Genomic DNA, 22,969 nt, shown 5'->3' on the forward strand with positions numbered 1-22,969 from the left:
AACCTAGGAAGAAACCTAGAGAGGAACCAGGCTATGTGGGGTGGCCAGTCCTCTTCTGGCTGTGTAAGCATGAGATAAAATTCTGTTGACACTTTTTTCTCATACTTCTTGGCATTGTGAATTTGACATTACAATGCAATGTATGGTGACTATTCCAATTACTGGAGAGAAAAAAATAAGATATTTTTAACACAGACCCATAATTTGTCCCCAGGGAGTGAGCAATGCATGATAAATGAACCTCAGATTCCCTTGAAGTCTGAGAAAATATGTAGATGAAGTATTTGAAATATCTACCACATGCATAGCATCAATAGAAATGAGTGACTCGGCCCCGTGGTATGTCCGGGAAAGCTATGGGTTAATTTAAGACGGAAAGGAAACCTGTTGCCAATTAAGTGCACGAAATGCCACATGTTGCCTAGACACATCTTCAGATCGGCTGGAAGGATCAGTACATACCATATCCACTCAGGGAGAGAGAGGCTGGCAGTTCATTCATTTGAAAAGGTTCCACTCACTTCAAAAGGCTACATTAATTGAGAAGGTGTGGATGATCTGAAAGCACTCTTTCCTTCGTGGGGAAACGCTACGATTTAAAACGCGAAGTGAACCAGGCAGCTTATTCCCCTGGATTCCGGAATGCGTAAAAGCACCTGATGGGATGCACAATAAAATAGGCACAATTCTACGTTGGCTAAATAACTCTTCTTCTACATCGTGGATAATATGAACATGACTATCATAACTCCATTGTTTCTGCTCTGCTTGACATTGTTGGTCGGCACAACCGAGAGTGTGGCAGAGATATGCAGGGGGACGCACTGTTTCAGCTCAGAGGACTGGAACAGACCTTGTACAGGGGCGCATTGCCAGCGGCGAACGGACGCAGCACCCCAAGACTTAAACCCCGTAATGCAAGACAGGCAAGCGTTTGTTAAGCCCCTTTACCAGGATGCCCATACTAAACATCAGACCAGAAGTGCACAGGTACCATACACTATCATTCAACCACATCGTGGTGGCACGGCCACAAGCGACACGCAGAAAGAAAACCCAAGGTCCATTACCGCGGAGGTGTACCACCCCGGGTGCAAAGGAGGGAATTGTCAAGCTTCCCAGCCGCGACCAACGAGAACTGAGAGTGTCCCCCGGGAATGCAAAGGGATTGAATGTAAACTGCCACTCAGGATGCGACCCAAGCCGAAGCCTCAACCGTGCATTGGCGACAGTTGTGTCACTGGTGGTGGCGAAGACCCGAGAGGGCAGCAGCCCCCCCTGGTTCATGACAGAGCGGCGCAATTTCTTGGAGAATTTCCGGAGTTTGGATCAGAACGTGGTTCATCGCCTCTTGGAATACAGTTGACATGCGACATCAAACCAGGTTTAGCATGTGACCGTCTGATATACAGCATTTTCCATAATTTATTTTAAAAAGATCATGCCCCCAAAGTAATTAATAGTTTAGCTAGCAATTCATGTTAGTAGAAACATATATAATTTCAGTTTACACCCATGAGAGTTGAAATGTACTCTGAGTGAATGCAACAATAACCAGCTGGCCAGTGTTACTGAACTATTTACAGAGGTACAGAAACTCTGTGAAAACGTTATAAAGATAGCTGTAGTGTGGGATAATTTATACTTTTTGAAGTGTTAAATGTAACACAATTAGAGTTAATTTAACACTTGCAATTTTGCAATATAAATGAGGTAAAATAGAGAATAAAGGTAGTAACAGTGTATAGTTTCCTAGAATGTATGAGTGTAGCAGGATTTACCACCAATTTATCACTGCAACCTTTAATAATTCAGTCTGAAAGGTATTTTTGTATGCCGTTCGAATATAACCCCCCCAAAAAATGTATTTCACTATGTAAATTATCAATGTGATGAGTATTTGTGCATGTGGGTGAACACATGTATCCCTAGCTACCCTGTCCTCCCTCCAACACAGGCAACAATGAGGTGCCCTCGGAGGACACCCTGGTGCTGCAGCTGCGTCTGGCCAAGGGCCAGGAGAAGCTGGTGGAGGCACTGAAGGGCCAGCAGGAAGAGATCAGGGAGCTGCAGAGCAGACTGAGCCAACAGCAGGGGACGCTGGTCAGCCAGCAGAGAGAGATCCTGGAGGAGCAGAGCAGACTGAGCCAACAGATGGACCAGGTCTGGAACCACGTCTGAAACATTGTGGTTTCCCTTTGCTGGAGGGAAGATTTAATAGACATGATGCAACGCTTTGCTGTTGCCCGGCAACTTCAACATCTGCTGTGTTTATAATAATAGACCACTGGAAGGTTTAATTAATTACTTTTGGGCAACATTTTGGTCAATAAACGTTTAATAAAGTCTACCTAAAACCATCCAATAAAAGAAACAAACAAAACTGTTATTGCAGGACTCTGAAGGAGCTTGCTCTGATGAAGGAGCTTGCTCTGATGAAGGAGCTTGCTCTGATGAAGGAGCTTGCTCTGATGAAGGAGCTTGCTCTGATGAAGGAGCTTGCTCTGATGAAGGAGCTTGCTCTGATGAAGGAGCTTGCTCTGATGAAGGAGCTTGCTCTGATGAAGGAGCTTGCTCTGATGAAGGAGCTTGCTCTGATGAAGGAGCTTGCTCTGATGAAGGAGCTTGCTCTGATGAAGGAGCTTGCTCTGATGAAGGAGCTTGCTCTGATGAAGGAGCTTGCTCTGATGAAGGTGCTTGCTCTGAAATGCGTCAACATTATTGAAAGTTGCCATCCTGAACCTTTTTTCAGTAAATGTATGTTTGGTCTCATCTCAGGTCAAGGCCCAGTATGGCCTACTTCTAGAGAATGTCAAGCAGATGTCCTTCCAGGGCATGCAGGAGGAGCTAGAGAGCCACATGGTGGCCCTCAGAGGCCAGGCCAGGGCCCATCACACCCAGGCCTACGCTGTGCACAAGGTGGACATGGAGGCCAGAGTGATGGATGTAGACCTCCCCGTGTTGGCCTGCAGGTCCTGTGGAGCGGAGGAGTACTGCGACTTCAGGACAGGTCCGCCGCAATGTGAGAGGTGCACCATCTGTCCAGCGGGCTTCTTCCTGGTGTCCCAGTGCTCCATCCATGCTGACAGGATATGCCAGGTGAGGCTATAAAAGCTTGAATATTCTAAATGTAGATGTACAAACACACCCATTCAGGAGTTGTATTATATTTTATGAATCATTATTTATATGTTTACAGGACAGAGATGAATGCCTTGAAGTAGCAAACCTGTGTTCAGAACAGAAGAAATGTCTAAACACGCCAGGTAAGAAGGGTTTAGACTGTTTGGCAAAAAACTCATACTGTATCAGTGTTAACCTATTCCCAAATAGTTTTTTAAGAATATGCTACATATAACAATTCCTCTTCCACTCACTCTATAAATAGAAATGTACTACTTGTGTATGTGTGTGAGAGAGGGTTAACTTTTGTCCTCCACTGTTTCTATGTGAACCAGGTGGATTCAGGTGCCAGGGCTTGTCTGACAGAGAGGCCAGCACAGGCTTGTGTGGACATGGCTACTTCTATAACTCGGAGATGGAGGAGTGTCAGGCCTGTCAGGAGTGTGAGGTGGAGCAAGTGGCCACACCCTGCACCTTCACAAGTGACACCATCTGCTCCACCCCCTCCACCACTGACAGCAGCAGGCTGTCCCTGTCCTGGGCTGGGGTTGTGACCCTGCCTCCTACCAAGAGCCACGCCCCTGGTCACGCCTTCCCCAACCTGCAGCTCCATATCCATGGGCGGGGCGACAGCAATCTGCTGGCCACCGAAGACGGCCATCTGGTGCTGCGACAGCACGGCCTTGTGTGGGCAGACGAGAACTTGGCCCTGAGCCATGGATGCCGCAGTTTCGTCCAGGTGTGTCTGCAGCTTAACACCAGTGACCTGACCGAGGGGCGGGACCTTAGTGGGGTCAGGGTGGAGCAGCGGGAAGTTAAGTCGCTCCAGAGTGCCAGTGTCAGTGGGGTGGCAGAAGTTGCTCCAGGAAGTATGCTCTCCCTGCTCCTCAGGAGTGCCAGCCACCATTGCAACCACACAAGCGATGGCCTGCACCTCCATGACCCATCTGTGGCCCCTCTCAGTCTCTTCTGGCTGTCCCACGATACCGGTGCCGTTGCCATGACTGCACAGGCAGTGTCATCGGCGCACTACCACACCAACTACCGGCCCGCATTCAAGACCACGTCCACCTCTGACCCGTATGTTGTGGGGCTGACTCACGATGGGCGTGGAGTGCGCTTCACCGAAAGTGGCACAGTGCGCTTTGTGTTCCAACAGGCACTCTACTCCATGGGCCAGGCGTGCGTGACGGAAGGCTTTCACCTGCTGGCCTACCTCAACCACAATGGTAGCAGCATGGAGCTGGCTCGAACATATAAGACTGGTGTCCACTATCGCGACACGTCCATCTCCCTGTCGGCTGCTACCATGGTCGGCCCCGGCGATACTCTGGGCTTTGAGATCCTCTCCCCGGGGCAGTGCAACATTCGCTACTTCGGTGACGACTCCGGCATCAGCGCCCTCAGTTTGGTGTGGATCCCCACTGCCATCTCCTCCGCCCTCTCCGCCTCCGTGGCACGCACAGGCTTGCCCTCCGGAGCGGTGCGCAACAAGCCCTTGTATTTCCACCAGGTGAGCCCCCACATGCCGCAGATGCAGGTCGGGCTTCCAGGGAAGGGTCGCGCTGAACAAGGACGTGAGTTTGTCTTCACGGAGAGCGGGACAGCCAGCTTTGCACTGGACCTGAAGCTGATCCACTCCTGCAACCCGGTTAAAATCACCCTGCTCCGACATAGAGGCGAGGGGGCAGGGGAGGAGGGCAAGCCAGTGCCCCTGGCCCAGCAGTTCGGGGGCCAGATGCCAGAGGGCAGTGGGTGGGCAAGTGTGGGGCTGCGGGCCTCCTTCCAGGTCCACAATGGCACGGCGGTTTATGTCACATTGGACTGCTTGCGAGGACGCATCAATCAGATCAGTCATCAGACGGGGAGCGGCGTCTCCATACTGTGGGTGGCAGCGTAGCCTAGTGGTTAGAGCGTTAGTTCGAATCCCCGAGCTGAAAAGGTACAAATCTGTCGTTCTGCCCCTGAACAGGCAGTTAAACCCACTGTTCCTAGGCCGTCATTGAAAATAAGAATTTGTTCTTAACTGACTTGCCTAGTAAAATAAAGGTTAAAAAATAATTAAATAAATATCACTAGTCTAGAAACACCAAACTAACAATACCTAAAGCATGGTTTACCGAATGTTTTACTTATTCAATTAGCCTTTGATCAACAAAATTGGCCAATTTTAGCATGGTTTATTTCATGTAGAAAAAGTACCCTTACATATACTTACTTAAAATACACCAAAGGATGGTTTTGGTGAGTAGCAGAGAGAATATTTAAGCTTTATGGTCTTTTATGCATATTCTATACTGTATTTTGATATTATAAGGATGCTAGAATTAGCATTGTTATTCAACAATTCTTGGTATGAACCTTCTTTCATGTTGACATTTGCTGGGCGCATATCTTGTACTTACAGTGTATAATTGAGTTACTGCATTGACGCCAGAGCTTTATAGAAGATACTTAAAATTCTTTTTGCTTTCATCAAGGATAATTTTGCAGGGCTGGTTTTACTCTGAAGTGTGTTAAGAACATATGTTTTAGGTTAGCCGCCATTTTCTAAATGTGAGTGTGTCCGCTGCATGCCTTAGTTAATGACCATTTTCAGGAGACCCAGAAAGGGTTTGTACACTCGTGTGGAGGTCCACTTGTGTTAGACCAGCCACAAAGAAGTGTGCATTAGCACGGGTTTAGAATTATACAGAGTTCTGTAGACAGTGACTTCCTTCATCCACTATTTAGACCAGCAATTATGCCACCAGCCAAAGTGGCAGTCAGTCTTTAATGCCGTAATACACACGTTGTAAATATTAAAACAGAAAACACTGATTATGACACCAAACCTCATTCTTATTAAGTCACCTGCATTGCTTGGTGTTTGGGGGTTTTAGGTTGGGTTTCTGTACAGCACTTTGAGATATCAGCTGATGTAAGAAGGGCTTTATAAATAAATTTGATTTAAACACTCACTGCTTTAAAAACGCACAAGACTGTAGGCTATATATTTTAATAATGGTTGAAAGTTTGTTATATATTTAAGCATTAATGCCCGAGGGGGTGTGGCATATGGCCAATATACCACAGGGAAGGGCTGTTCTTGGATATAAAACTTCAAGGTGCCTTATTGCTATTATAAACTGGTTCCCAACATAAATAGAACAGTAAACAAGTATCTGTGCATCATACCCATGGTATAATGTCTCATATATAATTATACACACACAGGTGAATGAAATGCTGTTTCAGCCAATCAGCATCCAGGTCCCAAGCTACCCGGTTTATAATATGTATTATACCACGTTTTCACAGGATAATGTATAAATGTTACTACAAGCTGCCATGCTGTATGTCCCTAACCCTAATTCTAATGTAATCATAAAGACAGACAATCTGTCATACTGTATACCTTTTGGAATCACATGTATAGACCTGCGTTGTCATGAGACATGCCTGTCCTTATGGCTTGAATTAAACCCAGGTGTTGCCGGCCAAAAAAAAAAAAAAAAAAAAAAAAAAAAAAAAAAAAAAAAAAGACCCAGATGTTTTGCATTGCAGATCAAAAGACACAGCAGGTCTTTCACGTTGAATTTAAACAGTTAAAATGGCATTCGAAAGGGGTTAACAGTTTTCCAGTTATAACCTCTCCTTTCTCAGAATGTTTCCAATGCCTTGGCTAAAGATCAATACGTACAATACTCATCATATGAAATTCAATTCAACAGAGCAGGGCACACAATGTGTGAAAACGTCACCCTATTCAGAGCATGGTATAGTTTTATGTATAGTTTTCATATTGCTGCAGACTAGGAGTGATTCAATAACTCATGGTCCTAGTGAAGCCAATGAGCTCGTCTGTGCATGTCATGAGATGTGATCTGTTGCTATATAAAGAAGGACCAAAAACCTGCAGACTCACCCACATTAAAAAAAATACTACAGTTTACCATAGAATACTACAGAACTTATAGAATTATGCAGTAAACTGTAGAATATACTACACATTGTAGTATACCTCAACCATATGTAGTACTTACAATAGGATATTGCTGAATACTATAGTAAATACTACAGTATACTACAGACCACAAAAGCACTATAATTTACACTACAGCGTGGGACTCCAACCCTGTTCCTGGAGAGCTACCCTCCTGTAAGTTCACTCCAGCCCTGTTCCTGGAGAGCTACCCTCCTGTAAGTTCACTCCAGCCCTGTTCCTGGAGAGCTGCCCTCCTGTAAGTTTTCACTCCAGTCCCAGTTGTAATTAACCTGATTCTTATCAACTAGCTAATTATTAGAATCAGGTGTGCTAGATTAGGGTTGGAGTGAAAACCTACAGGACTGTAAACTCCAGGAAAAGGATTGGAGATCCTTATACTGCATTATATATTTTGCATATACCCTGCCCAATTCCCCTCCCTTATCCCAATGTTTGCCACCCGTACAGTAAGTGCCAAAACTACATGCCAAGTATCGACAGTATATTGTGTTCCCTACAGGTGAAAGAAAAGAGCATAAGTTCTGAACTGTCCATTCAGACCTCAGTCCTACCTACAGGTTATTGAAAATATATATTTTTTAAATGTATTTTGTTCAGTAGGTTTCCTCAAAGGCAAAGCCACCATTGCTGTCAAAGACTTAAAAAAAACACTATAGTAAATCGTATTGGATCGGGATTATGTTTGTCACAGACTATTCCACATGGTCAAAAAGGGACAGAATTCAAAGAGCATGTCATCATGGGAGAAATGAAAACCACTCCACTTACGACTGGTGAGTTATAGCTATGATAAAAAAAAGAAAAAAAGGCCAAAGTCCTTAACCTAGTGCTGGCCCCTGTCTGGGGGCCAAGCCAGCCTCTCACGTTAGTGGTTAACGCAAGTGTCCAGTGATTCCAGATTTCTATGGAAATATGACCTAGAATTAATCACAATACGTGTACAATTGTTTTCCTTCCCCCAAAAATTGCAATTAAGAATGTAAAAAAATATTTTCTTTGTTGGAAAGGGCGTGGGCGTACCCCCAACAACAGAAAGGGTTTGGGCGTACCCCCAACAACAGAAAGGGTGTGGGCGTACTCCCAACAACAGAAAGGGTGTGGGCGTACCCCAACAGAAGGGTGTGTCATAAAAAATAAGAACGCTAGTAGACCAGCTCATCCTCTCTGAGGAAATATAACTTTTTTTAACAGTCTGTTTGAGATCCAAGTTTGAGGTTGGGTTTTTGAAGTGTGTCCCCCCCCTAATTGATGCTTTGGCCACAAAGTATAAGTATAGGATGACTCAACATTATTTGGGTATGTGTTACCATAATATTTACTTTTAAAAAGTTACATTTTCACTGCACAGTTACTTTCAAGGTAGAGTCAGCGATGCACAAAGCTAACAGCAATATTTGGGTCAATTAACAACTAAGGACATTGAAACACAAGGCTAAACTTCACTTTCTGGTCTCGCAACAATCACGTAGTTATTGAAAGTGCACGTGTGCTGATGCTATGAGTGAATTATAGTGCATCGTTTTGCTCATCTGTAAGATCTGCGGTGATACTTGCGGCAATGTCATATCGCGGAGTCAGTTTAAAATGCCACTTTGCTTAGTTGAAGTTTTTAAAAAAGACAGTGAATAATGATGGTTCACTCAGGAGGGAGGGGGGTCTCGCTTCCTCTTCAGTCTCTGGTTTACTGTTAAATTACACTTACCTAAGATGGTGTTGAAACACCCAGAACGTTAAGTGCACTAGATCATTATTTAGCTAGGTCCAGCATGTCCCAGTTAGCACGGGTGCTGCATGCAATTCTAGTGGAAATGGTTAGCACAGCTAGCTGTGTTCTCAAAACCACAAAAATGTCCTTCAGACCATTACAATAATATACACAGCCACACCATGTTTTCAGACTGTGTGTGGAACTTGTGAGACTAACACACAATGGTTTTTTTTGGCATGCGGGCAGAGTGAGAAGGCAATCAGGAAATGCTTCACAATTTAAATATTGTCAACTTTTACACATAATAGCAAGTACAGTTTAATACAGATATACAATGTCAGTTCCTTTGAGGGACATGCTTTTTTAATGCTTTTGAAAACAAAACTTCTACTACTAGCCCAGGAGATGCTGGACCAAAAAAAACACTTGCCTGCATGGAGGGAGACTTCACCTCAAAGAACTCCCCCTTTAACAGTAGGTGGGTTGTCCATTGACATCAATGCATGCTTCAATGCAAACATTGACGTTATGCTCATATCTCTAATTAGGATTCGGTCCTTGGGGAGTATCACACAGTCTGCTGGCCTTCACAGCAGACAGGCCGGAGAGAAAGTGAAACATGTGGATACCACACAGACAGAAGACCAACTGCAACTAGGAGAATGTCTGCTTTTGAGAACTATTTTGTGATTGACACAATCACCCATCGGGTCACATTAACCGTGTCCCACTGACAAACAGTCCCAGAGGGTGAGGGGGAGATAGAGAGAAACTAAGAAAAAGAAAAATAGGAGGGGTAGAAAGAGCGAAAAGTAGAGACAGGAGAGAGAGCTACAGTTACCTCCTGTGGAAGGATACAGTAGCCCTCTAGGTGATGCTGCGCCATCTGGAAGGACTTGGGGCTTGTTTGGGAGGCATCTCAGGCAAGCTTTTTCCTCAGTTTCCCTGTTAACTCTGTATATTCCTCAAGATAAAGGCTTACCCATATGATTTTCCCAAATGGCCATAGAAAAACATGTATTTGTGTTGTCCTGTAGGCGTACAAAGGAAGTGGAAAAATCAATTACGAAGTGTACCTTCCGAAATCCTACCTCTTCAACAAGTACGTTAAGACAGCCGAGTCTTATTCCCCCCCCAATTAAAGTAACTTTGAGGAAAACATTTTTTACTTAGAACTGTGACATGTGGTTCTCACTTAGTGCTTTCATCTTAAGATGGCGAAGTCACTCTGGAAAAGAGCATCTGCTAAATTACTAAAATGTACCTAAGTGTTCAATGTTTAAGACAGAGTATCCAACAATGTACTCAACATTAAAACCATATTCAAATGTACTACACTAAACATGCTTTCCTTTCCAGTACAGCCACCTATGGCTTTCAGTATTTATTACTCTTCCTGGGGTCCCAGGTCAGAGACAGTCAAAGAAAGCTTATCTTTCAGATACGGACTTACTATATTGGGGGGGGGTGTAACACAGTACATTGCTTTCTCCCCTAATAGTATAGTTGGCACAACATTGGACCTGCAGTTTGGTTATTGGGTAACAGTAGATCTATAGTGCCATCTAGAGGTTAAAAATTGGGCATAGATACCAAGGCAATAACTGCTCTGCACTCCACATTCACACAACTTTTGGCAAAGCCCGCAGGAAATAAACAAGTGTTACAGTTTAAAGTAATATATTAGTCCATTATGTGACCCCCAAAAATAAAACCAGTAGTACTGAACACATATCCATCACATTAAATGCAATTTCACTTTTATCAGAGGTTGACAAAAAAATAAATAAAGTGAACACAGCAACATGCATTGTTCGGTTTAATATAGCTATGCTTTATTTATATTTTACAGTAACCACAAATCTTTGGCCATGTTCAGGATAACATTCATCCAGAATGCAAGTCGTTGACATTGACCTGTTGCCATCAATACAGTTCTGACACAACAGAAGCCCACTCACTACAAGATAGTTAGAGGTATTTTTGATATAACATGTTAGGAGGCCATGTAATATTACCATACAGTAGTTGCCTTTAATACTACATGCTCATGATTGTACTTGAAGCCTTACGATTAATTTGCACATTTCCTTTAAATGATGAAATACTACAATCAATGCTATGGTGCATTCCCTCCTTAATATATTATTTTTTAGAGCCCCCATTGCTCTCTAAAAGCATTAACATCCACTTATTTATATCAACTACTTCGATTGATTACTACTGCTGTTTTCCATTGAGTTTTATTAGAAAGAAAAAGAATGGTCAAAGTGTAAATATTTCAAAAGAGAGAAGGCTTTGATCTAAAAAAGGTATCTATAAACGGTCAACTTCTTTCCTACAGGTTAAAAATCCTAATGATGGATAGAAATTCTAAGCCAGATATGTTTAATCTCTTCTCGATTCAAAATGGAGCCATGTCGTGATCCTGTATGTACCGGAAAGCTTCCAATGAGATTCCTTGGAGCTTGAGTGGTGCAGCAGAAAGAAAATAAATGGCATCTCTTAAGGCATCTATGTGGTAGACACAGTAAACGTGGTATGAACTAATTATACAGCCAACATCAACTATCAGCCACAAACAAGAAAGGAATAAGAACAGGGGGATGCTGAGGAGTATTTTTCCTCAACTGATACAGGAACAGTAAAGGACAAGTTCACTAATTTTGTAAAAAAAAAAAAGCAAATTGACTTTTTCCCCCAAGGAGTGTTGCAGCACCCTCAGCACCCAAACTTCCCACAGCTTTGAATAAAGAAAAGAGGGAAAAAAAGAATGACAAATAGTTGGTTACATTACTATATGTAAGAAGAGCCTAACTGTGGAATGTGTGATAATCAACATAGTATATCAATATAATGTTATTCGGTTTTAAGAACAGTATTTATAAATCAGGTCTTTGACTTTTACGTCATTATCCAGTATACGGCCCAGACTACTTGGCAGTCTTCTGTTCATAACTCAATGTAGAAGTTAGTGACATCTTTTGTCTGTGTTAGTAACACATGGTGTGGTTGATTTTTGGTTCATGCTGCAGTCAGCGCCGGAGAGAAGGAAGAGGTGAGAGGTAGAAGTATAAGAAGACAGGTGTTTTAGGAGTGTAACTGTCAAAGAAGGATAAAGAATAAGAGGAACAGAAAGAGAAACAAACAGGGGTCTTAGTGCAGGATCTCCAGTAGGAGACGTTTGAAGTCTCCTCCACACTCAGAGCTCAGAGCTTCTTTCAGAGGAACATCATACTTCTCCAGGTACATCTCCTTAATGGTCTCCAGGTCAAACTGTTAGAAACAAACATTTACATGATCTTCTGGTTCTATAATTATCCTCGTATGACATTGATATGTTCTTATTTAGAGGGCAAGTAGTAGTATTTGTGGGTTGCACCTCTGTCCGGACATTGTTATGAACACAACCCATACTGGTGCCCAGTCATTCTCAACGAAAGACTTATCAAAATTACACGACAGCGGCCTGCAAATTCAATGATATTGCTCAAGAAATAATGAAATGTCCTCAAATTTACTTTAGAGAGAGCTGGCCATTAGCTAGCAAAGTTAGTTTTTATTTTACAATTGCTAACGTTAACTAGCTAAAATTCAGTGCCGTCCCCTCAATCTTCGCTAGCTAAAGTTATACTGCATCTAAAGCCAATCTGGCGACATCACAATGATAAAGATTTCCCCTTTTGAAATTGTCATCGTGTTTCCAAGCCACAGTAATGCACTTTAGACTACATCTTTCAGTTGGGCATCAGTCCTAAAACATTGAAAACAATATTGTGAAACTTGCAACCCATGAAGAGAGCTAATAAAGTTAAATACATTTGAAATTATTTGACAAAACACATGGTCCACAGAATCACTCCCGTTGTGCAAGAAATAATTATACAACTGTGACAGTTTCCTTATTATGGTAAACAAAATAATTGTTGCTTTAGCAACAGAGTGATTCCTGAGCAAGGTCGCTTCATATGCTCAATGGCACCACCCGCCATCATACCCCCTACACAATACTGTTAGGAAAACGAGGGGGGGGGCATTGTCTAACAGGACAAAAGCTTTAGAAACACAGTGGTGATACTAAACCCCTTAAAGAGTAATATTCTGTGTCTCATGCCTTGATGTCATACCTCTGAGCGACCAACGATGATGCGGATGAGCGTGTCTTCGTCAGTGCCCGCCCCTTTCATTGCGGCGTTCAGGCGACGGGCAAAATAGAGCTGAGGGTTTTTGGCACACCGCACTGTAGAGAAAGAGATGTGCATGCAGACACACAGATGAATACTTCCCTGTGTGCCTCACAGAGCACTGAGTTGGAGGGGCACTTAAGTCTAACTCCAGCATTGGCAGCTCAGTCAAAAAAACAGGAAATGCCACAGTTCTGTTTACATTTGATGAATGAAAGTTTCTTAATTTTGGAGTCTACCCACTATGCTATCGTCTCATGAGGAAGTCATGATTACTCCTTCAGACACTTGAAGTAATTTGCAACTAATGGCAGTGAATGGCTTCACCCTCAGTCAGCTATATTGAACAAAAATATAAAAACATAACATGAAACAAGTTCACTGAGTTAGTTCATAAGAAAATCAGTCAATTTAAATGAATTAGGCCCTAATCTATAGATTTCACATGACTGGAAGAGGCACAGTGTGTGGGTATAGGCCCACCCACAGGGGAGCAAGGCCCAGCCAATCAGAATGACTTTTCCCCACAAAAGGGCTTTATTATCAACAGATATACTACTCAGTTTCACCAGCTGTCCAGGTGGCTGGTCTCAGGTGAAGCCGGATGTGGAGGTCCTGGGTAGGAGTGGTTCCACATTTAGGTAGTTTTAGCAGACGCTCTTATCCAGAGCGACTTACATGAACAATTAGAGTTAAGTACTTTGTTCAAGGGCACGTCGACAGATTTTTCACCTAGTCAGGTCAGAGACCGAAACCAGCAACCTTTCCATTACTGACCCAACGCTTTTAAACCACTAGGCTACCTGCCGCCCCTACACATGGTCTGCAGTTGTGAGGCCGGTTGGACGTACTGCCAAAATCTCTAAAACGAGGTTCGAGGGATGGATTATCTTGGCAAAGGAGAAATGCTCACTAACAGGGATGTAAACAAATGGAGAAATATTTGTGCGTTATGGACCATTTCTGGGATCTTTTATTTCAGCGCACAAAACCAACCCTTTTACAAGGCTTCTCAACAGTTTTTACCCCCAAGCCATAAGACTCCTGAACAGGTAATCAAATGGCTACCCGGACTATTTGCATTCTGTGCCCCCCCCCACCCCTCCTTTTACACTGCTGCTTCTCTGTTTATCATATATGCATAGTCACTAACTATACATTCATGTACATACTACCTCAATTTGGCTGACCAACCAGTGCTAACCGGGCAACCTGCACTGTGTCCCACCATCCGCTGACCCCTCTTTTACGCTACTGCTACTCTCCGTTTAGCATATATGCATAGTCACTTTAACCATATGTACATACTACTTTTGCCTGACTAACCGGTGTCTGTATGTAGCCTTGCTACTTCATATAGCCTGTCTTTTTACTGTTTTACCTGTTGTTCACCTAATACCTTTTTTGCACTATTGGTTTTGCACTATTGGCCTGCAAATAAGCATTTCACTGTAAGGTCTACACCTGTTGTATTCAGCGCACGTGACAAATAAACTTTGATTTGTGTTTATATTTTTGTTCAGTGTATCTAACTTACAGGTAGTTAGCAACCATGTAAAACATGGCCTTTAGAAATAACATACCCAGGGTGATGTAACACTCCTTTAAGGTCCCAGTGGCTTCGTTGTCAATGGCATCCAGGATCTCTGTCCCAGAGAGCTGAGAACAAACAGGACAGTGAACAGAATCAAGATGGTGATTCATTTGTCCATACGGAGTACAAAACAGAACCAACTACTGCCAGGCAATTTCCCCAAGTACTTAGACGTGCTTCCATTTAAATGGCAAATGTTTTTTATTTCCTTCTTATTTTTAAAAAGTAGGGCAGTCCCACTCCTCACGCATCTGTTTATTGGATAGGACAGAAGGAGGAAAGAGCAGTGGGACAGATCTGCAGCAGTATGTGGGATGGAGGCAGCGGCTTATGCCACTGGACCAACCTAGTAATAACGGTTATTTTCTTACACTGTTGACTATTATTGTCAATTCAGAGCGTTGACAGAGTTAGACCCCCCCCAGTGGCAGGTGTGCTGTACATACTGTAAATAGCAGGTGTACTATACATACCTGCTCATAGATCTTGAAGGTGGCCTGAAGCTGCAGGTAGTTCCTGTGTGTCAAAATGTAACTGAAGGTGGACTCGTCCGTTCCAAAACGACCCTCTCCTGCCTGACATCCACAAACAAAGACACTTCATCAAGACCAGAATACACACACCAGCAGAAAGCACAGGGATACACAGTCAAAGTCAGTGCTTAGAAAAAAAGGAATTCTGGCTCGAGATCCATACACACAACTTGGATTTTTGCATAAATTACATTGATGTCAACGGCAGATTTACACGAAAGAAATTAGTTACATTTGTGACGACCCTCCCACTCTGTCTGCCGTATTCTCTGTTATTTCCTTATTAGGATGCTGGTGGGCGGAGTTGGGAGGGTCGTCAGCTACATGGGAAACACCTGGGCCCGGTGTCTCCCAGGATAAATACACCACTTCCCCATTCATGGAGGAGACTCTCCATGCAGACACCTTTATGGATTTTGTGTTTCTTGGTGGTTTTTGAGTTGTTTGTGACAACATCTTTCAACACCCTGCATTATCACATTCATGCATGCAAAACACTCACTCACTTACACTACTGATTACACACACCATTGTATATTTTCCTTAGTTGCTTTAGTTAATAAATATATCATTTGTTACTCCTTATCTCCACGTTGTCTCCCTTTTGTTACGGGCTTTGAGCCGGTTCGTGACATTCCACAACCGCTATTTGTTGAGGTCTTACCTTTATACTGATTCCTAGAGCATCATGAGGGGTTGATAGACATAAAACAAGAGCCTGGTACCGTACATAGTGAGAGCTCACCTCAAACATAGCGGTCGCATCCTGCTCGGCCAGTCCCTCGTCCACCTCGAAGCCTTCATCTCGGTTAGCCTATCAGGGTAGAGAGAAGAGGGTGTGGGGGTAAAGAGATGCAAAGGGAGAGCGAGGTGGACAAAGAAAGGATGGCGACAGACCGAGTAAGAGTGAAAGAGCAGGTCTGGGAGGAATCAACCTATCAGGCGAAGGTATGATGTAATGCCGCTTTGTTGACTCACAAGGAAGGTTTTCCCAAACCAAAATGTATTTTCCTGTTTCCCATTTACTTTTAACTTTCATACCTAGCAGTCATTCTTATCCAAATTAATTTACATGGTCATTGTGACAGGATATGAGTCATGTACCTTTTAGTGCAGGGGGAGTGGGTGGGGAAAGATTGGGCACAAGGCCCACAGACTGGCCTCCCAATGGGAAACACCTCCAGTTGATGTCGTGTCGCCTTGTCACGTGATCAATTGGTGCAAAATGTGTATATTTGACACATGTACTTTAAGCATAGAATATCACCCTGTCTACCTGCAGAAGAGATATCAGGAGGTTCTTGACATCGCCACTGGTGTCATCCTCAATGTCAGCCACAAGGTCACGTTCGTTCACTGGAGGGTAAACAAATGGGTCTCACTGTAGAGGTCATTCCAGATGTACAATACCAGTCAAAAGTTGAATGTGTAGGTGTCCAGAATCTTTTTACATTGTAGAATAGTGAAGATATCAAAACTATGAAGTAACACATAAGGGATCATGTAGTAATCAACAAAGTGTTAATTTTTTATTTGAGATTCTTCAAAGTAGCCAACCTTTGCCTTAGCTTGGCACTCTCTCAACCAGCTTCATGAGGTAGTCACCTGGAATGCTTTTCAGTTAACAGGTATGCCTTGTTTAAAAGTCAATTTATGGAATTTCTTTCCTTCTTAATGCATTTGAGCCAATCCGGTGTGTTGTGACAGTAGGGATAGCATGCAGAAGATGGTCTGTTAAGAAAAAGGGCTAAGTCCATATTATGTCAACAGCTAAAATAAGCAAAAAGAAAAGACAGTCCATCATTACTTTAAGACATGAAGGTCAGTCAATACTGAATTTAAAACTTTCTGCGAGTGCAGTCGCAAAAACTATAATCCGCTAAAAAAAAACTGGCTCTCATGAGGGCCGCCACAGGACAGGAAGACTGTTACCACTGCTGCAGAGGATAAGGTCATTAGAGTTACCAGCCTCAGAAATTGCAGCTCAAATAAATGCTTCAGAGTTGAAGTAACAGACACATCAACTGTTCAGAGGAGACTGTGAATCAGGCCTTCATGGTCAAATTGCTGCAAAGAAACCACTACTAAAGGACACCAATAAGAAGATAATTGCTTGGGCCAAGAAACACACGCAATTGACATTAGACCAGTAGAAAGCTGTCCTTTGGTCTGATGAGTCCAAATTTGCGATTTTCCCACCGTGTCTTTGAGAGACGCAGAGTAGGTGAAAGGATGATCTCCGCATGTGTGGTTCCCAACATGAAGCAGGTGTGATGGTGCTTTGCTGGTGACACTGTCTGATTTATTTAGAATTCAAGGCACACTTAACCAGCATGGCAACCACAGCAATATGCCAGCCCATCTGGTGTGTGCTTAGTGGGACTATCATTTGTAAAAGGACAATGACCCAACACACCTCCAGGCTATGTAAGGGCTATTTGACCAAGGAGAGTGATGAGTGCTGCATCAGATGACCTGGCCTCCACAGTCAGACATCAACCCAATTGAGATGGTTGGGGATGAGAGGATAGCAGAGTGAAGGAAAAGCAGCCAACAAGTGCTCAGCATATGTGGGAACTCCTTCAAGACTGTTGGAAAATCATTCCAGGTGAAGCTCGTTGAGAGACTGCCAATAATGTGCAAAACTGTCATTAAGGCAAAGGGTGGCTACTTTGAAGAATCTAAAATATATTAGGATTTGTTCAACACTTTTTTGGTTACTACATGATTCCATAGTTTAAATCTTCACTATACTCTACAATGTAGAAAAAGTAAAAATAAAGAAAAACACCATTTCAGATGTGTTAGGAAAACAAAGTAGCAACAAATGAAGACAAAAGTTCACAAAACCAAATAATGGGATGTCAAAACACAATACTATGAAAGGACAGCAATTTGAGAAGAATGAATTCAATATCACAACAGCATGGAATGTATCAATAATTCCCTTGACAGACATTGGGTCAGCATATTTTTTTGAGGGGGTAAACAGTGTCACGTTTCATCGACAGTTTGGAGATTTCCCAAAAGCTCCAACATTACTCTAAAATGAATTTATGATGTCATGTCTAAATCTCCACCAGCGAACGAGAGAGGAAAACGTGACCGATTCCACTGCGATTCATCCTAGTGACTCACATAACAAATACAAGAACACTGGTTGCGTGTGGGTTGACTGACCATATTCTGGACCATAAAATATATTACGAAGTCCTGGCTAAAAGTACTTACCCTGGGCATACGCCTCCTGGCAAGTCAGGATCTCCTGTTGGGAGAGAGTCAGGGAATAAGAGTCATTCTGCTTTAGCATTTCTGTTTCCATTCACTAAATAATAACAATTTTTTACTTAACTAGGCAAGTCCATTAAGAATTTTTATTTTCAATGACAGCCTAGGAACAGTGGGTTAACTGCCTGTTCAGGGGCAGCTTGGGGGTTTGAACTTGCAACCTTCCAGTTACTAGTCCAACACTAACCACTAGGCTACCCTACCTCCCCTGCTCTTTGTCAAAAAAACAAGTAAGTTGGACAGGTAACGATCTGTTGAACAGTATTGTGACAGGTGAAATGGACCTGCTGAATAGCATTGTTTGTCATTATTGAGAGAGTACATTCCTGCAGAGTGCAGATTTGACAGTCCAAATCAATGCTAGTTGGGGCCAATAAACCAATACCCGATAAGCCTTTAGTCAAGAATAATTCATCTTCAACACATCCTACCATTCCAGTGCTTAATTGCTATATTGTAATTACTTTGCCACCATGGCCTATTTATTGCCTTACCTCTTATCCTACCTCATTTTCACATGCAGTGTATACTGTATTATTGAGAGTGTTTGTTTATTCCATGTGTAGTCTGTGTTGTGTGTCGAACAGCTATGCTTTATCTTGGCCAGGTCGCAGTTGCAAACAAGAACTAGTTCCCAACTAGGCTACCTGTTTAAATAAAGGTGAAATAAAATAAAAGGACACCCAATTGGCTTAATGGTCCAGTAACAACATACCTGATTGGTGCTGGTGCACAGGATCTCCACCAGAACGGCCTCGTCGGTGCCCGCACCTTTCATGGCCTTCCTCAGCTCCTTGGCAGAGTAGATGTGGGGCGGATCTAGCATGGCCACAATGGCCATCTCAAAACTACCAGTCAGCTCCTTCTTCAACACCTCCTCCAACTCCTTAGTATGGACAATACATAGAACAGATGGTTCTCAAGAGTCTTTCCTTGTGCAAACCCTGTGGTACAGTGGTAACACACCTGCCTTCCCCCAAAAAACCAAGGGTTCAATCCCTATATCCTCCTGTCTAGATAAAGTATACATTTATATAAAAAAAAGACAGTGGAATTCCACTCTCGTTTAAACAAGAAAGTTCTGACCTCAATTCCTATATAAAAAAATTCTTATTTCAAGGAGGCAAGCAAAGCAAAATATAGAAATCTAGGAGAGGGGAAATTCTGTACAATGGCATCAACATCCTTTTTTTTTTTTTACATGCAAGTATTTCCATCACTCATTACCCATGCTAACTCATCATTCGGGACATCCATCTTGTGATCCAAAAGGTACTTTTCCCCTACAACTCAAATGAAGTATGCTAAAGTCATAAAACTAAAAGTTGGACTCTGCATTTCACATAAAAATGGTCTTAATGCGTTGACCTCCCGAGTCAACGGATGAGAAACGACTTACGTCGTCATACTTCTCGAAGTATGCGTGCTTGATTTCCAAGCGCTGTGCTGATGAACGATTGGCCAGGATCTCAATGATGGCCTCCTCATCGGTCCCTGTGGAGAGGAATCAGAAAGACACTTAACAACAAATAAGGTTACAAACAGTTTATCTGTGAATACTCAAAACTATCCATTGATGGAGTGTCAAATATAATAAAAAATTTATATTGTCCCATTATCATTGTATAATCCGTTGATCGTTACATCGCTGCATAATTGACTCATATTGCTGGATACATAGTGATCAGGTCACTTTATTTCTAATCAGATGGATGATGTCATGCATCTATCTGATGTGCAAGTAAACACATCCATGACCCTATGCCATGACCCTATGCAAGGGCCTACAGACACTAACGACAAGTTCCTGTACTAATCCTCAGTACTGCTGGTCTACATTCTGCCCCTTCTAATCAGGAACTGAGTCAGACCTAGACCTCGCTCTGGTCAATCACTGACATGGATTAATCAATTCCTTAGGGAGACAAGAAAAAACGACCTCAAGGCTCAGGTTTGAGAATCCTGTAGCCTTTTGGCCTAAATTAATGCTTGAATGGAATATTGTGATTGAACGGGAATACACGAGTCCATACACTTACCCAAACCTTTGCAGGATTTGCGAATGGCCTTGATATCAGCCACAACATCGAAATCCTCATAGGGGGTAATAGTTGGCTATGGGAAAACATTCAGAATCAGGACACCCAAATGACACTAATATAACATACAAAAATATGCTCTCCCATGATATCATATCTGTCTCAAATAATCATAGGTCTATGGCACATAATTCATCCTAAAAATGAAAGTATTTTCGGTATAGATCATGCGAGAAAGAATTCTCCTTCATGGTTGAGTACAGTAGACTAGATTCCCCTCCGTCCCTAGTCTAGCAAAAGGGTGCAGTCTCTGTGCGCTGAGTCATGGGGCAATTGCATATTGCTACAAAGCTACTTAGGCGCCAGCCTCCCTCCTCCTCGCTCAGCCTCCCCAAAGACAATGCAACCGTATTGATCATTGAGTGGGGAGCATTTCTGAGAAATTCCAGAGAGAAGCAGCCTACTCAAGCTGCCAACGCTCCTAACACGCATTTGATATACAGTCGGGTTGACATATGAATGGTCCTGCTGCATAGCCTACGTTTATAAACAGGCTATGATAAACTGCAAGATATTTAATGGATAAATTATGCTCCACGCATACACAAATCATATATGAAAGCTAGCCATTTACATACTATTACTAAAAACGGACATTTTAAAAGCTTTAAAATGATTTGATAAACAATAACAGTGTGATGGGCCATTCAGCTGAATTGTTCTTACATTCTAAAATAATATAAATAACTATATTTTTGACATGTAGATTGAGTCAGTCGAGTGGTACCTAGACGCATTTAAAATGAGCGTTTATTTTCGTTTACTTTCCGGCTACACTGTACAGCAGCATCAAATAGGCTACTAGGCATAGAAAGTCAACAAAAGCTGATAACGCACTTAAAAAGAAAATTGTCCAAAACTTGACACTCACTTGGACGTTGCCCATGTTGCAGCTCTTGTTTTCAACCCTGCGAAGATGATGTACAGTGTCGGGTCAGTCAACGTCCTCCTCGCTAGTCACCCTTTAAGAAGTCGCTTCTGCGCACGAAGGACCAACCCTGCCAGCATAGCTGACGTCACCAGCCTTTATCAATTTGGTAGGCTAATTACGACACTGCTGAAAGCGTTTAGTGATCATCCTATCTAGCTACTTAATTTGAATCATTTCGGTTTGTGTACTATGATTTAGTGAATTAAAACCATTGATTTAAACTGTATAACATAAGAAGTATAGGCTACTACTTTTATATTGAATTGAAATCAACTAATGGTGTTAAGAATGAACAAACATTCAGGCGATAGGACCAGACTTGAACGCTGTTCTCTACTAACTCAACTAGCACAGCTGCAACACATTGCTCATCAGCCTCCACACCTGTCCTCACTCTCGTTAATCACCACTGCCACTCTACTTAAACCTGGTCAAACTAACGTTCCCCCTTTGTGTTCTGTAATGCATGTCACTGTGTGTTACTAGTATGATCAAGCTTTGCATGACCCCTTCTGTCTAAAATCTCTAAGGTTCCTCCGAGGATTTAGGCTTCATCTGACCCAATTCTCATTCCCTTCCTGAATCCTTCTGACATCATCACATTTCTTCAAATAAATATTCTAAACCCATTTCAATGTATGGTCAAATCAAAAAAGAATCACCGCTGAATTGGATTTATATTATATTTCTTAATGTGCTTTCAGGTTACTCCAGACAGACTAGAATCTATATAATCTGTCTTCAGACTATGGCATTATTTGGAATGTTTCATGAGCTGAAATAATCACAAATGTTCCATATGCACGAGAAAATTTCTCTCAGATGTTGTGCACACATTTGTTTATATCCCTGTTATTTCTCCTTTGCCAAGATAATCCATCCACTTTACAGGTGTGGCATATCAAGTTGATATCAACAAGCTGATTAAACAGCATGATCATTACACAGGTGCACCTTGTGCTTGGGGAAAATAAAAGGCCATTTTAAAATGTGCAGTTTTGCCAAACAACACAATGTCGTAGATGTCTCAAGTTTTGAGGGAACGTGCAATTGGCATGCTGACTTTAGGAATGTCCACTAGAGCTGTTGCCCGATAATTAAATCTTCATTTCTCTATCATCAACGTAGTTTAAGATAATTTGTCAGTACGTCTCCAACCAGTCTCACATCCACAGACCATGTGTAACCACACCAGCCCGGGACCTCCACATCCGGCTTCTTCACCTGCGGGATCATCTGAGGGGGGGAGGGGGTAGTAAAGTCCTTTTGTGGGGAAACACGAATTGTGCTTGGCTGGGACCTGGCTCCCCAGTGGGTGGGCCTATGCCCTCCCAAGCCCACACATGGCTGCACCCCTGCCCAGTCCATAGATTAGGGCCTATTTAATTAATTTAAATTGACTGATTTACTTGTTTTAATTGTAACAGTAAATATTTTGAAATTGTTGCATGTTGCATTTATATTTTTTGTTCAGTACACATTGAAATCATGCATAATATAACAAAGAATGAACATCTGTCA

The 22,969-nt window shown here is 42.6% G+C and overlaps 2 protein-coding genes across 2 annotated transcripts; one reads left to right on the forward strand and one right to left on the reverse strand.

The window, feature by feature from the left end:
• Positions 1 to 291: 291 nt before the first annotated feature.
• si:ch211-252f13.5 lies at positions 292 to 6,104 on the forward strand. Its single transcript, XM_024392121.2, has 5 exons — positions 292 to 1,384; positions 1,958 to 2,163; positions 2,779 to 3,099; positions 3,200 to 3,266; positions 3,459 to 6,104. Exons 1-5 carry the CDS (start codon positions 730 to 732, stop codon positions 5,021 to 5,023), a joined length of 2,814 nt encoding a protein of 937 aa, XP_024247889.1. The 5' UTR covers positions 292 to 729; the 3' UTR covers positions 5,024 to 6,104.
• Positions 6,105 to 10,629: 4,525 nt separating this feature from the next.
• Positions 10,630 to 21,545, reverse strand: anxa13l (annexin A13, like). Its single transcript, XM_024392122.2, has 11 exons — positions 21,389 to 21,545; positions 20,458 to 20,533; positions 19,818 to 19,912; positions 19,134 to 19,304; positions 18,362 to 18,395; positions 16,407 to 16,486; positions 15,876 to 15,944; positions 15,071 to 15,172; positions 14,587 to 14,662; positions 12,947 to 13,059; positions 10,630 to 12,095 (listed from the first exon to the last, which is right to left on the reverse strand). The coding sequence occupies exons 1-11, from the start codon at positions 21,401 to 21,403 to the stop codon at positions 11,976 to 11,978; spliced, it is 951 nt and encodes a 316-aa protein (XP_024247890.1). The 5' UTR covers positions 21,404 to 21,545; the 3' UTR covers positions 10,630 to 11,975.
• Positions 21,546 to 22,969: the final 1,424 nt, after the last annotated feature.

Source organism: Oncorhynchus tshawytscha, linkage group LG28, assembly GCF_018296145.1.
Source record: "Oncorhynchus tshawytscha isolate Ot180627B linkage group LG28, Otsh_v2.0, whole genome shotgun sequence".
Taxonomy (NCBI): Eukaryota; Metazoa; Chordata; class Actinopteri; order Salmoniformes; family Salmonidae; genus Oncorhynchus; species Oncorhynchus tshawytscha.